Source organism: Triturus cristatus, chromosome 1_2, assembly GCF_964204655.1.
Source record: "Triturus cristatus chromosome 1_2, aTriCri1.1, whole genome shotgun sequence".
NCBI classification, from domain to species: Eukaryota; Metazoa; Chordata; class Amphibia; order Caudata; family Salamandridae; genus Triturus; species Triturus cristatus.
Window position 1 is genome coordinate 364261741 of NC_140580.1, and position 15863 is coordinate 364277603.

General features: G+C 48.1%; 1 protein-coding gene across 5 annotated transcripts in view; it reads right to left on the minus strand.

The window, feature by feature from the left end:
- Positions 1-6652: 6652 nt before the first annotated feature.
- LOC146867369 (mannose-binding protein A-like) overlaps positions 6653-15863 on the minus strand; it is a 124447-nt gene continuing 115236 nt past the window's right edge. For all 5 annotated transcript variants that reach the window (XM_085604643.1, XM_085604633.1, XM_085604622.1 and 2 more), the window contains 2 exons: positions 7957-8037; positions 6653-7106 (listed from right to left, as the gene is read on the minus strand). In XM_085604643.1, coding sequence (XP_085460769.1) covers positions 6712-7106; positions 7957-8037 — 476 coding nt within the window. In that variant the 3' untranslated portion in view covers positions 6653-6711. The remainder of the gene's footprint in view (positions 7107-7956; positions 8038-15863) is intronic.

Sequence of the window (15863 nt, forward strand, 5' to 3'; positions counted from 1 at the left end):
GGGTTGGCAGGATTATTTTGCTTCGGACAGTGTAGTTGTAGGCATTCTGTTTAGGTGTTACCAGCACACTGGGCCTGTAATGGCTTTACACAGTTCAACAGGTAACTGGAGTGGCAGACTCAGGAGATCCTAGTGCGGCTTAGGGCCCCAAGGGGAAGAGAAGGCGTGGCCCATGCGTCCAGCTGCACGGCGACGGTGGACATCAAGTTCATCCCCAAGAAAGTCTGGTGTGGTCTCGGCGATGCAGCACACTGGAGGGCTTAATACAGTCCCCAGCAGACCGGCGTACAGGATGAGTCATCCCACATCATCAGATAGGTTTGGAGGGCAGGGTACGGCCCCCAACATATGTTGGTTTGAACAGTTTATGGTGGTGAAACATGATATACGAATGTGAGTGCCTGAAAATGAGGAAGAGATATTGAAAGGGAAGATGAGGTTCTATAGGAGGTGCCAAGTTGTTGCCAACAAGAAGCTGGGCAGGGGTACTATTAATCCATATGCCAGTAATATATAGCAGGATGCAAGTTCTCGGCACCCTCAAGGAAGAAGTGGTGGAACGTTGCGGCACAAAGGCATGGCGAAGAGGCGGGCCCTGGTGGCAGGCGCCTGACTTGCTGCCAGGTAAGCTGACACAGGACAGACACTGCAAACAGGGTATTTATTAGAGGCAGTGAAGGAGGCTCCTGGGAGCGGGGAGACCCGCCTAAACGGTGCTAGCGGGGAAGCCCCCCATGCCGTGGGTGCCGAAAGAGCCTTATATGAGTGGGGAGGCATGCCAGAGTGGTACACGCGAGGAGGCCCGCTTAAGCTAGTATCGGTGCAGGGAGTCATGCCCAAGCGGTGCGAGCGGGGATGCCCGCTAAAGCTGGCATTGGTATGAGCGGGGAGGCCCGTCTCAAGAAAGGTATCTACAAGGGGGGCACGAGTCTTGGTTCGATGGGCACAATCGACAGACAGATGCTTCAATGCGGGGTCATAGGGACCTAGTTTATGAGGTACTTGGGTCCGTAGGATAAGTGGGGTCAGTTTCAGAACTATCTGGGCCCCCATTCAGGTAGCAGACAGGAGCGCAAGTTCAGATACTGGGGGTGGAGCACAGGGGACCAGGAGGCAGAGTTAGGGGGTACAGGCAAACCGGAGTAGGCAGTTATTTCCACTTATGGGACATCCAAAGCCATTGCACCCCACACTTTGCTATTAATGAGAAAACCAGGATATGGGAGTGAAGGGAGACTGAAACAATTAACTAGGGAGCTAAGGTCCAAGAAGGGGTCAGAAGAGGAAGAATTTGAGCTGGTAAAACAGGAAGGTGCTGGCAATTATAGAGACATAGGGGCAGATTTATGATAACTGGCGCATCCCTGCATATCAGCAGGGATGCGCCAGTTATTATGCGCCACAGCTGCTCCACCATGGATGCGCCACATTTATAATGCGGCGCACCATGGGGCAAAAACGGCACAGATGCGTGACGCATCTGTGCCGTAAAAGTGGCGCATTGCTGGAGTTGCGTCGCAAGCGCGACGCAGCTCCACCAATGTTCTGGGGGGCCCTATCTGTACAATGCTGCGTCAATCCTTACGCCTGCTTCAAGCAGGCGCAGGGTTTTGACGCAGCATGGGCCTAAAAGTGACTGAGTGAAATCTTGTAGATTTCACTCAGCCACTTTTAGGAGGCGTTCCTGCGCCGGAACGCCCCCACCTGCCCTGGAACGCCTACATGTGGCGCAGGGCTTTACAACGTGACGCATCTCCCAGATGCGTCACATTGTAAATACCCCGCACCATGGCGCAGGATTTGCGCCGCTGCTGCGTCACAAAAGTGACGCAACGGCGGCGCAAAAGTGGCGCAAGTGCAACATAAATCTGCCCCATAGACAGCAAAATATTATCTATGCTGGTGTTCTTTAAAGTCCTTGCACAGCAGCGCTAACTTCAGGGGTAGATATAATCACAAAGCCCAAATATATTGGGAAGTCACGCTTGGGCGGGCAGGACGACAAACTCAGGACACTTTGGCCTATTATTCAGTGGCACATTTGGGCAAAATTGTCCGGGGTTAATATAATATAGGATCCAGCTAAATTGGCTACAACAATTTTACGTCTGGAGCTACACCGTTTATATACCAGTCATTCCAGGGGTGCCTCAACACAAGAGGGGTAGGGGGTGCGACTAAGGCAGGAGTGGCCACTTTGGGCTCTTTGGGAGTGAAATGAAGGGCTCTACAGAATGAAGCATTATAAGTTTGATATAAGCATTACACATGTGCAGACAAACATGCATGGGCACATGGCTGGGGGCCGGGGTCAGTCCAGTGGTCCAGCAAGACAAGGGTGGCTTTAGTTTTCCACAGGCGGGGGGGGGGGGTGGACAGGGTCCGAGGTACAGGCTCTGCTCCCATACATGTTGGTCAGATACGAATTTGGGCTGTTCTACTATGAATGTAAGGATGACAGGCTGTGGTTACAAGGTTTCCCGTGGAGTTTCAGTCTTGAAAGAGGGACAGAGAGTGCAATGCTGGGTGGCTATCTTGCAATCACAGGCAGGGAGTCAGGGACAAAGTGGGCAAAGAGATTTGATAAGGTAGGTTGGTGGGGTTCCTTGAGGGGGGGGACAAGAAATGAGTTAGCTGTTCCCCCTTTTCAGAGGCGTGCTGAAGAGAAACTGGGGCAGTTAGGTTGCTTCAGTACCTTTTGTGTCCAGACGGTTAGTCAGTCAATGAATTTATATATGAGGAATACGTTTCCATGATACACACATCAGTGAATGTAGCATTGATTTAAGGGGAAGGAGTGGGACGAGGGCGCTTATGGCGAAGAGCAGCATTAAGTCAGCCTGCCGTTTGTTGCCAGTACACCCTGCCGACTTTCAGCTATGTGAGAATCCAATTTCAGGAGGATGCTCCTTTTTGGGTGCTCTCTCAGGGTGCTTCAGTATGTTCTTAGAATGAGGTTCATCATGGTGCACGGGTGCATAACGCAGTACTTGGATGACGTACTGGAAACAGGGAAATCCAGTACCGCGGACTGCCAGCGCAGGCTGGTAAGTTGTTGGAGCTCATGGGTGATCAGGTTTAACATTGGCAGCAGAAGGACGCAGTGGGACCCAACATGATCATGTTTTATTAGTATGGGCCATAATTCAAGGGCTGTGGAAACCTGGTTGCTAAGGGACAGTACAGTTACAAGCAGAGGTTTCTGGAGACAGTGTTGTGGTGGGCGAAAGTGTCAGACAGGGAGGTGCAGGTTCCTGTTGGGACATTGGGAACATTGCATGTAGGGTACTGAGGGCGGGGTGGGCAGGGGTTAAGAGGTTGGAGTATTCGGTTGGGTTGTTGTTACCGCACCAAGTGATCAGACTGGCTGCAGAAGTGGCGAGTCTTTCTACAACCCTTTCATGGGATTCTCCTAGCAGTATTGACAGACAGGGATTTGGACACTGAGATCTGTGCAAGACTAGCGATGGGGTTTTTTGCTTTTGTGCCTTCTTGTCAGGGGCGTTGGTGGTGCTGAGGTGTGGCCACCGTAGGGGATGTGGAATGCCAGCTGCTTGGCCTTCTACAAAATGTTTTCCTTTGGGGTAGCAGGGGCGTTCTCGGGGGAACAGTTGGCATACAGGAGTTTGCATTAGAATGGACGCCAGGTCAGTGGTATGGGTGGTGAATAGGTAATCAGCAAGGCAGCTTTGAGGTGTTGGGGGATTTTGCTCTAAAATATGGGCAACTTTATATCATGTTGGGAGCCAGGAAGGTATTAGGTGGGGACACCGGCATCGTTGATGCTCTGGCTAGTGCATAGTGGGAGAGGTTACATGGTCTGGCCAAAGAGGTGGACAATGTGAGGAATGGGATAACTCAGGATCTTTAGTCATTAGGGAGAAATAGATGCTTTACTTGATAGTAATTTTCTATAGCAGGGTAGGTGAGGACGGCTTATGCCCAAGCCTGGTCGGAACTTTAGTGGTTGGGGCCAGGGGGAGGTCAGAGGAATGGGGTAGGATACAAGACATAATGATATTTATGAGGCTCTCATGGTTGAAGGACAGTCAGGAAAAACCATTTATGGCAACCACGCTGACATTGTCTTCACAAGCAAGCAAGCTTTAGTGGGATTCTGCACCCTCCGCAGGTGTGCTTGGGAGGAGAATATTTAGAGAGCAGGTAGCTCAGGGCCGGATTGGCCATAGCGGGCACGGGGCATTTCCCCGGCAGGCCGCTAGGGTTGGGGCTGGCTTTGGGCCCCTGGGGGGTCGTTTTTGTTAGCGAGGGTCAGCACTATCGGCCCCCGGTAACAAAATCGGCCGAAACTGCTCGGCTGCACTCCCCCTCACCCGAGGGGGGAGCAGCTGAGCAGTTTGCCAGGTCCGGTTTCTGTTTCCAGTCCGGCCCTGGGGTAGCTGGCTGGTGTGCCCAAGAGGAGCTCTTTGTCATTCTGCACTTTCAGTGCGGTGCACTTGGTTCTCCCCCGCATGTGCAATGGGAGCATCAAGGTGGGTTTGTTATCAGCCCTTATGACCGAAATGTATTTTCCTGAGCTTTAAAGGTCCATGAATTTTTTGGGGGTAGGGAGAGTAAGGCTTTTCTCTGGGAGGTGGTCGGTTTGTCCGTAGTAGGCCACTCGTACGTCAAGACACTAGAGGTCCAGCAGTCATGAGGCATTTTTTGTGGTTATTGTTGCTGTGTGCTTCATCAGCTGGTATGAAAAGGGGTATAGGGGAGGGGGGCTTCTCCCTTTGTAATTAGACTATCAATGGGGGGGCGTAAATGTCCTGATACGGTTTATACATTTAGGTGGGGATTAATCAGTGTTTCAGCGGGTTGTTCAGTGTTACCCCCATGAAGGAGGACCTGTGCGAGATTCATGAGATATGGGCTCGTTGCCAAGCATTGTGGATGGAGTTTGTTCCATGATTGGCATGGTGTGCGACTGGCAAGCCAGCAGCCAAAATCAGGGCTAGGGGGAAGCAGTTCTAAGAAATGTGCCCGCCCCCTCATATGCAAGGACATTGTCCTGGGCAGAGTGGAGCATTCGGATCTTCATCATGAGGAGGTGGTATTTTCGAGGAATTAGAGGACGGTTCCCCTCCATAGGCATTGGACTCTACCTGTCACAGCTACAGCTGGTGTTGGTACTCAACAACCCATAGTTTGAAAGTCTTTTCCTAGGGGGTTGGGGCAGAAAAAGGACGCACTAGTGGGCCCCCTTTTTCTGGGTGGCGGTTGGCAGAGAAGTTGCCATGGTTTAGCAAAGCTTATTGTTGTTGTCGGTGGCTAATCTGGCTGAAAGGGAACGGGTAGGCAAGTTCACGCCTAGACGAGCCAGGAAGTTTAAGGCCCTATAGGAAGTTTAATTGGTTAAGAGGTTAATAGATGTAGTAAAGAGGGAAGGGAGTTTAAAGGTCTCAGTTGCAGTTGACCAGCTGGAGCATGTACAATATTGCTGAATTAAGTGGTGGTGGGGGACATTTTAGGGGTGGGGGTAGCTTAACGTAGGTGATTAACTTTGTATAGTGAGGTTTTAGTTTTGTAATGCAAAGGCCAAGGTTGTTTTGTGATGAGCACCTGTTTCAATAAAGCAGCCTTTTTCACACAAACCTGGTGTCGGTGGTCTGCCCTGCTCCCCTCTTCCCCAAAATTTGCACTTTTGATTGCCTTATAGAGATGTAAACAGAAAAATTCAGGTGCTTGGGTTTGAACATTCTTCAGAAGAAACAAGATAAAAAAGAAACGAGAGGTAAAGGTGGTGGCTCTATAAAAATTGATTTATGCACCAGGCTTGGTAGTGAGACCATTAGTAATATAAGGATGTTGGAGGCATATCAGCAAGGCGAGGCGATAGAATTATTGCCGCTTTTGCGGCCGTTTTTGGACGAAAACCGACGATAATTGTATCACCTAATTAGCAAGCTCACGCTAATGCATGAAAACTTGCGTTAGCGTAGGACTTCCTAACGCCCAGCTTTGCATCTCTAATGAGATGCAAAGTAGGCGCTCCTGACCTGACATGACAGGAGAAATGTCGCTAAGCGACATTTCTCCTATCATCAAGCCCCACGCTATGAAGCATAGCGGCAAGAAAAGTAGCGATAACCCCTGTTATCGCTACTTTCCTTACGCCTGCTTCAGGACTGACTTAGCCATGATATCCTATGGAAGGTGGATATCATGGCTAAGTTTGTGAGTCCCTATCATCAAGCTAACGCCACATTGCGTGAGATTATTGCTGGGTTTCCAGCAATAATCTCACATTAGGCAGTTAGCGTGAGGATTTTTATCGCTTTTGAGATAAGCGTTGCTAATAGCACGCTATCTCAGCGATAAAAATCCACGCTAGCCGGCGATAATTATCCTAGCGCTAAGTGCGCTTAGCGATAATTATCACCGTTTGTTGCTGATATGCCCCTCAGTCACTTAAAGACAATGGTAAATACACAAATAAATCCCTGTTTTACTGGAGTTGTGGGGGGGGGGGAAATAGTCAATGGAGTTAAAGACAGTGGAGTATTATTAGCACAATAGCCATGAGCTTTGACTCTCATTACCAGTGGTCTGGCATTGCAGTGTTACAGTACATGGTATTCCATGGTACAGTAATTCCACATTTTTACTAACGCTCTCATGATAATCCAGACAAGAAAAGGCAGACAGCTGGAAATAACCTTTTACATTCTGAGCTTAAACAGTGATTTCAGAAATAGGAGGTTCACGCTAAACTGAAAGGGCTTTAAATTCACACACAGTAATCCCAATGTAACTGCATAGTATATCATTCCACTTTCCATTTGCAAGCATTTCTACGCAGTTTTCATCGCTACCACCGTTGTTTGGTTCATTGACATTCCAGTTTGCAAAGGTGATGCGATTTCCATCAAAACGCTTGAAAACCCCTTCCTCTTCCTTGTCATTTATCCCCAGGAATACCCTCTTGTTCTTGCTTTTCATGATCTGGGCAATAGCGTCATCTTCTTCAGGGTTGAGTGGTGTTGGCAAGGTACCTCCAGCTGCCTCACAGGCTTTTCTGGATGCTTCAAAATTGACTTCTTCCCCATTTGTAGCATAGATTTTATCACCGACTTTCGCCAATTCCTCTTTAAACGTAACCCCTGTTGACGTATAAACATGTTAAAATCTCCATCACAAAGCTACACTTTTTTCAACGCAGACAGCTTCCCTAGGTAGAAAAGCTATACGTTTATAAGAACTTGGGGGCAGAAAACTGTCGCTAAAATGGCGATAATGGGCTTGATAATATGCTCTATGGAATTTCAATTGAAGCCCATGTTAGATGTCCTTCACATCTAACATGGGCTTCAATTGGAATTCCATAGAGCATATTATCAAGCCCATTATTGCCGTTTTAGAGGCAGTTTTCTGCCGCTAAAGCGGCGATAATTTTATCGCCTGTCTTGATAATATGCCCCTTGGATTGCATGGTTTTATAGCTAGAATCGGTCTAGAAGAGACTTTGTAGACAGAGAAGCCATTGACTGAATGTGCATTGAGAGAGTTACCACAAAGGAAGTATTTCTAGGTGTACCAAAGTCCACATTTTTCGGGTTCTGTGTTGCAAGGTCAATGGTGCAATAGGAATGGAATCTGTTCCTCCTAGTAAGGATTTCTTACAGAACAGCCATTTAAGCTGAACCAAGATGTGGTTTCACCATGTCAGTCTTTTCGTAGACTGCCAGCGTAGAGGCAATAGATAGGCGTTGGATGCAGTACTGGGCATAGTTTTCATAAAATGGGAAGTTAATTATATATCAATTAAGGTTCGCCTTCTGCACTGTTATCATTGTCTCCCTCTTCTACCAGCCAGGGATAAATCTTCAATTTAGTAATTTTAACACATGGTATTACCACATAACACTTCACCAATCAATTAATCTCTATTTCAACACTCAATCGCCCTTGGAAAAGAATGAAAAATACATAGAGTATGATCTCTCAGCGTACCTCTTTGAAAGGCAGTTAATTGATTCCGCAATATGGAGATCTGCTTTTCCAAAGAAGTGATCCGTTCTTCTGTGAGTGTATCTTAACGATAAAAGCACATGGTAGATGTTAAAAAGAGTACTAATAGAAATAGGTCTAGTAGCTGTAAAGCCCATCCCTGTTTAACAGTTCACAGTGATGAAAGAGGAGGCAGCTTTCTGTTACAAAACACATAATAGTGCATAAAGGTCAAGAAGAAATTAGCAGTATCATTTGAAATAAAATTAGGAATAGAATTTGCTGGATTATAGCTGCTAGAATTTAGCAAACATTATTTATTATTTATAATAGATAGCTTCTAACCCCTTCTGTTTAAACAGAAACTATTTTATTTTCATATAATTAAAATGTTCTATAGTGAAAACTGCACCCATTCGATTCCTGTGAGCTGCACAGCATGGAAATAACAATAACAAAAGGTGTGTGTGTGTGTGTGCGCGTGCTTGAGTGTGTCTGTGTTGCGTGTGTGTTTGTGTGTGTGTGTGTATATATATAGTTGTTGATGTTGCTTATGACAATGTGCGTGGAGGTAATAAATTACTTCATCTGAGACAATTAGAGTCTAGATACATTGTGGACTTTGAGACCACGTCCCCCAAAGGGCTGAATTCTAGCGAGGAACTGTCTGTACACTTGCAGAATTAATAATTTGAAACCTGTTATAGTCTGTGCATGATGTTGCTGTTGTAAATTTGACTTGTTGTTTTATACTAAAATATATTTTATTTCTTTTAGGGATTGGTATCGAATTTTTGAACGGGCCATGATGAACTTAGGTACTTGGTCTATGCATAATTATACTATTGATTTATTAATTCATCGTGGCACTTTACCATTCATGTACTGATAGTAGGAGTGTGATTATTATGTATTTGCCACTCTGCCCACTGGGGCGTTATTTTGGTATTTTTTCCTATTTCATGATTAATATTCTGTTCATGAAATTTTGCATTTACTGATTGATTATGTGAACATTTATGCATTGTTGATCAACAATATGGAGTGGTGCCACTACGCTATTCAAATCTATGGTATAGTGACATTGTGCTTATTGCTGCGAGTCATTGTATTGAATTGTGCACAGTGCTAAGATGGCCACTACCTTTTCCCATTTATTCACGATTGGTGTCATGATTAGTCCGCTGTTTGTGTTCATAGCACTGGTTTAAATGCAGTTTTCACAAAACTTTGCTTTAAGCGTGAACAAGGCGAAAGCTGAAATGCGTTGTGTTTGCAGTGAATAAATCAACTTAACCTCTTCTATGCCCATGACGAGATAGTCTCGTCATGGAGCACGGTTGCGCTGTGCCCATGACGAGACTATCTCGTCATGGACCCCGCCCGCTAATGAAAGGCCCGGCACAGGAGGGGGAAAGGGCGGGGCACTGAAGGGGTTAACTGCAATTCTCCAAGGTGTCCGTGCGTGACTTTTCCATCGGAAAGTGTGGTGTTATATATATATATATATATATATATTACCTACTGGCGGTCACCAGTAGGTAGTTATTGTTAGGATCTAATTTCCATAGAAAAAGCGTTTTTTGACTTGCCTATATCTTTGGTGGCGTTTATTGAATCTTCACGAAAACTTCCCCAAAAAGTTTCAAAGTTAGTGCTGTTGTTCATGGGAAGTTTTTGGGTGATCCATTAAGTGGAGGCCGAGAAAAAGGGGTCTAAAAAAAGTGCATTTTTCCATTTTAATTTCCATAGGAACACGTTGCTGAACTTACAGTCTGAACTGCTGGACGGAATTGCACCAAATTTGGCAGAAAGGTAGATGTTGTTACACGGATTGTGCTTTTTTGATATTTGGTGCAAATCTGTTCAGTAGTTTTTTCAGCAATTTAAGTTGAAAATTATAATGATATCTCTGGTTGCGAAACCTTCGTGAAAAAAGGCAAGCTCATGAAGGGAAATGCACAGCTCCGATTGGCTGCCAACACTTCAACCAGGAAGCATTGGCCGTCATCTTGGGACTTGGCTTACCAAGTCCCAAAGACAAAAAGGAAAATAAAGTAAGGGGGCATGGTAGGAATATCCTACCCACATGCCTTGGTCTTGGGAACCCCTGGGACAACGCCACAGCATAAACCATAAAAAAAAAAAATTGCTGTGAAATTGGGATACTCACAAATTCGCAGCAAAGAAAATTCAGCTGGCAGCCGCTGAGACAGCCACCTCCATGTGGCTAATTACAAAAATATAGGGGGGGGGGGCCTCGGGGACCCCATCTGCCCCAGGGACCACCATCTCTACAGATATTCAAACTGATGCGGGGGCAAGCATGACCCCTGCAGCCTGGGGACCGCCACCTAGAATAAAATGATTGCAGGGGAGGCCCTTCTGGAGCACCACCTCCCTGGGGCTAAATGAGATGCAGCCCCAGGGACCGCCACCTCTCCAGGGCAACTCTCTAAAATTACATATGTAGGCTGTGCAGCTCCTGCAGCCCCAGGGACAACTACCTCCACGGGGCTTAATTACATAGGAGAGGGGGCCGCGCATTCCCCCTCGTGAAGCCCTAGATGGCTCTGTGGATCTAGTTGGCCCCCAAAAACACTCAATAGCCAAAGGGACTTCATCCCCCTACTAGTAGTGCACCAGGAGGCGTGTTTGCAGAGTGGTGGAGAAAGGGGTGTGTCTTCTGCCAACATATCAGCAATCCTGCTGTGTGGGACTTACTAAAGGGAACAGGAGGAGTAGTTGGCCACCAAGGAAGTCCTTGTGGCCACATCCCTCAGCCTTATTAGGTCCTGGGGACCCCAACCCCAGGGCCCTTACTAAAATTAAAGGGGAGAGTGGCCGCATGTCCTCCTTCATAGAGCCTTATTAGGACTTGAAGACCCAATCCACAGGGCCATTTAAAAAAAATGAAAGGCAAGGGGGGCAAGTGGCACGACTCCATAAGCCTTATTAGGTCCTGGCGACCCCATTCCCAAGTTCACTACTTAAAATAAAGAAGGGAGCTGCATGGCCCCCCTCCCTCGGCCTTGTTAGGCCCTAGGGACCCCATCCCCAAGGGGCAATCTTTTAAATTAAAGCGGAAGGGGCTCGGTGGCTCCCCTCCCTGATCACTCTTAGGCCTTGGGGACCGCATCGTTCAAGTCCTTTTTTTAAATGGGAGGGGGGACACGTGGCCCCCCTCCCTGATTCTCATTAGACCCTGGAGACCCCAGCCCCCAAAGTCTTTTTTTTTAAAGTTGAGGGGTGCCATGTAGCTCCACTCTCTGAGCCTTATTAGGCTATGGAGACCCCATCAGTAGTAAACAAAAGTTGTAAACAAAAGGTACACTGTTTCAAAGTGCCTAAGCCTCACTACCTATTTGGGGAGGAGAAGGAGTCACCCAAAGTGATTGCTTATTAGAAGCACATACTTCCAACTACCATTAGGTGGGCCCACATCCCCGAGCCCTATTCGGCCAGAGGGACCCAATTCCCCACGGCCACTACTTGAATTAAAGGGACAGGGCCACATGGCCACCATCCCAGAGCCTTATTAGGCTCTGGGGACCCCTTCCCCCCAGGGCTATTTCTTTCAATAAAGGGGAGGGTGGCTGCATGCCCCCCCTACCCCAGCCTTATTAGACCCTGCGGACCCGATCCCCCAGGGCTTTTTTTTATGAAACAGGAGGGGGCTGTGTGGTCCCTCTCCATGAGCCTTATTAGACCCTGGGGATTCCACCCCATGACTGTTTTTTGGTTAAACGGGAGGGGGTCTGCAAGGCTCCCCTACACGAGCCTCATTTGGCATAGGGGACACAATTCCCCAGGTCCACTACTTAAAATAAAGGGGAAGGGGCAACACAGCTCCCTCCCAGATACATGTTAGGCCCTGGGGACCCTACCCCCCAGAGCCACTACTACAATGAAAGGGGAGGGGGCAATTGGGCCCCTCCCTGTGCCTTTTTAGATCCTGGGGAGCCGATTCCCCAGGACAGTTGTTTTACATTAAGGTGAAGGGGAGCTGTGTGGCCCCTCTCCCCAAGCCTTGTTTGGCCCTGGGGACCCCATTCCATATGGACTTGTTTTTAAATAAAGGGGAGGGGGCCACATGGACCCCAACCCTAAGCCTTCTTAGGCCCTGGGGACCCTGTTCTCTAAAGGGAGGCGCCCTCCACATTTTGATAACATTTTGGTTCAGGGGTGGGGTCCCTCTCCATTTTTAGAAATGTTGCCCCCGGGGGTAGACTGCCAAGGGCACAGCCCCCTCCCTATGTACATTAATTTCAGCCCGCATAGTGGGCTCCATGGGGCCAATCATGGCGCGAGGAGGGGGCTGCATGAACCCCCTCTCCTTCACCATTGGAATCGGCCCAGGGAGTGGAGTTCCCAGGCCTCTGGATGCTCGGGGGGCCATGCGGCCTACTTCCCCTTATATGCAAATCACGGCCTGTAGACCTCTAATGGCTTGTGTAAGGGGGACCACTTTTTTATTTTTGGTCCACATTTATGTTCCAGACACTGGGATTGCTAAGAGGGCTTTGGAAGCCACGCCTCCTTTCTCCACCACTCTGCAAACGCCGTTCCTGACGCACTACTGGTTGGGAGATGAAGTCCACTTTACTCCTGAGGGACCTTGGGGGCCTGAAGCCTCCTGGTACCTCCTGTAAGTCCTACTCAGTAGAATTCCTTAGAGCTGGTTGGAGGCCCTGCCCTTTCTCTCCATCACTCTGCAAATGCGACTACTCCTTTAAAAACCATAGAAATCCACTGAAAAAAACAAAGTTTCCAGGGACATTATAGTTAGGAATTACCATTTAAAACATCTTAGAAATTCACTGAAAAAACCAAAGGTTACAGTCATAGTCAGGCTGACAGTTCCATTCATACAAACCCAGTGAAATTGAACAGTTATAGTTAGTTGAGCTAACTATGACTCACACAACCGCAATGCACTGCCTCATGACCTCACATATTACATTACTCATGGCATAGTTGGTAACAACACTGATGACATCGCAAATAACATCACCGATGACATCACTGATGACATCATCCACAGAATCTCTGATGCACCCACTCACAGCCCATATAACCTTTCATACACCCAGTCTGACTGCCACACTACCCTTCTCAAAACCATTGACACCCATACCAGTACTTACACATGGAGTCACTTATTCATAGGTCTACACACACATCCACTCAGTCACCCATACAACCACGCATACACCAACCCACTCACTAATACAGCCACTGATGTATCCAATCATACACCCATACAGCCATTCACACACTGTCAATCACTCATAGAGCTATTGACATACCTACTCACTCACCTCTAGAGTCAATCACACAGACATGTACTCACCTATACAGTTATACAGAGACCCACTCACTGATTCATACAGATACTAGCACATACTCAACTATACAGTCACTGACACAAGCACCCATATATCAACTATCACAGTCCCTCACTCACAAATCCAGTCACTCATATACTCCAACACTCACCTATACTGCCTTTCACACATCCATTTACTAACCAATATACCACTGACACATCAATTCACTCACCGACACAGCCATACACTCACTCACCAATACAACCCCTCACTTATGCACTCACTAACCCATACAGCCACTGACTCACCTACTCACTTATCCATGCAGGCAGTCTCACACCCTCTCACCCACCCACACAGACTCTCATACACCCATACAGGTTCACAGACAACCAATCCATCACCCATACAGCCACTCATGTACACCCTCCGCATGGGGAACTTCTCCCCAAGGACCGCCACCTCCCTGGGGGTGATATTTATAATACGAGGGGGGTGCACAGTCCCCCTCAATCTTTTGAATACCCCTGGACCACTACCGCTTCAGAGATTTTAAATCAAATAGTGGGGGGCTGGGCAAACCCCCCTCATACTCCCTAATTGCCCCCAGGGAAGAGAACAGAGAAAAGGGGAGGGGTGGACCTGGAGACCACCAGTTCCGAGGCCATGGCCAAACTGAAAGGGAGCCACATGCCCCCTACCGGGCAATATACGACCCAGGTGACCACCTCCTTCCAGGGGCAAGCCCATGGAATAAGAAGGAGGAGCCAATAATGGTCCTGGGGACTGCCACCCCCAGGGCCAGCTCCCTATGTCTCAAAGGGCCCACCCCAGGGACATAGCTGTGTGCTCTCACTTGGTGGGAGCTTTTACAGCTCCCGCCAAGTCAGAGCAAACAGGGCACTCAGGTTGACATGTACGAGCCCTGGGGGATGAAATCAGCCTGCCTCCTTGTTAGACCTGGCACATTGGCGTGGGTCTCCCTTCCTTTTTTTCTGTTGCCTCATGTGTTTTTGCTGGTGTTAGTTGCTCAGGTCACTGTGCCACTGCTGTCCAGTGCCACAGTGCATGTGCTCCCTATTGTAAATTAATGTATCAATTTGTGATTCCATGATTGGTTGGTTTGGTTTGCCTGTCAGACCCTAGTACAGTGCACCAGGAGTGCCCAGGACTTGTAAATCCAAATGCTGCTGGTGGGCTTGCAGCACTGGTTGTGCCACCCACAGAAGCAGCCTGTAAAAGTGTGTCTAAGGTCTGCCATTGCAGAGCCTGCATGCAGTCTGGTACTGTCATGCTGACTGGGCAAGTGCACCCACTTGCCAGTCCCTAAACCTTCCCTTTTCTTCATATCAGACACCCGTATGGTAGGCCCAATGGCAGGGTGCATTGTAAGTATAAGGTAGGACATGCCCTGCTGTGTGTGGCATGTTCTAATAGCGAATTACAGCCATTTTCGTTTTTCACTATTGCAAGGCTACCTATTCTCCATAGGCCAGAATGGGCAGTTTGATTATTACATCTTATAATCCTAACTGACTCAGGGAACATGGTAGAAATTCAAATTTAGTATGCCTGAACTCCGAATGATTAAATACATCTTTTAGTGAAGTTGGTTTTAACATTCGGTGTTTGAAAATACCACTTTTAGAAAGTAGGTATTTTCTTGTCTAACCATTCAAACCTGCCTCTGCTAGGCTGTGTATTCCTTGTCTGGAGTTTAAATGACAGGGCTGGGGAATTCCAGGAGACAAAGTGAGGCAGTCCAGTGGTGAATAGAGAGATCTGCATCTAGATGGGAGGGAAGACTTGCACCTGGGACCTGAATAGGGCTGAGCCTTCCCTCCACAATGCTGGCTCCACCTCCTGTGGTGCATCCGATGTCTCTGCCCTGCACTCTGAGTTCTTTGGAGTCTGCTGCTGTTTTGGGCCTTCTGAGGGACTGCGTGTCGCAAGGAGCTGGAAGCGCAACTCACAGAAGCGCGTCGCCGTCGCAGCCGCTGCCGTCGCATCACTGACCAAGGGTGTCGCCGCATCACGAGAAGCGCCCGCATCCCCGAAGAAGCATGTCACCGTCACAGCCATCGTAGCTGACGCATTGCGCCGCATCAGGAGAAGAGTCTTGCATCGAGGAAGAAGCGTGTCACCGTCGCAGCCGCTGCCGTCACATCTTGTATGACGCCGCTGTAGCTGTCGCATTGCACCGCATCAAGAAAAGCACCTCGCATCCACGGAGAAGCGTGCCGGCGTCGGAACTGCTGCAGTTATCGCATCGAGCGGAAGTGTCTTGCAGCGTCGGAGAAGAGTGTCGCTGCCAAAGCCGCTGTCGTCACATCACTGAAGACCGGTGCCGCCACTGCAGCTGACGCATCGAGTTGAGTCTCCTCGCACCATCGGAGAAGCGAGGCGTATCAGGAAGTTCTTCACGTCCTTATTTCTTTGCACTAACTTTCATCACATCAACATCGTTGCAACACTTTTGTTGCCCTGCGTGTCGCATCTAAAGGTACATTGACTTAAAGTGTCGCATTTAAGAACTAAAGAGACTTAAGCTAACTACTACCATTTTTAAGTAACAGTATT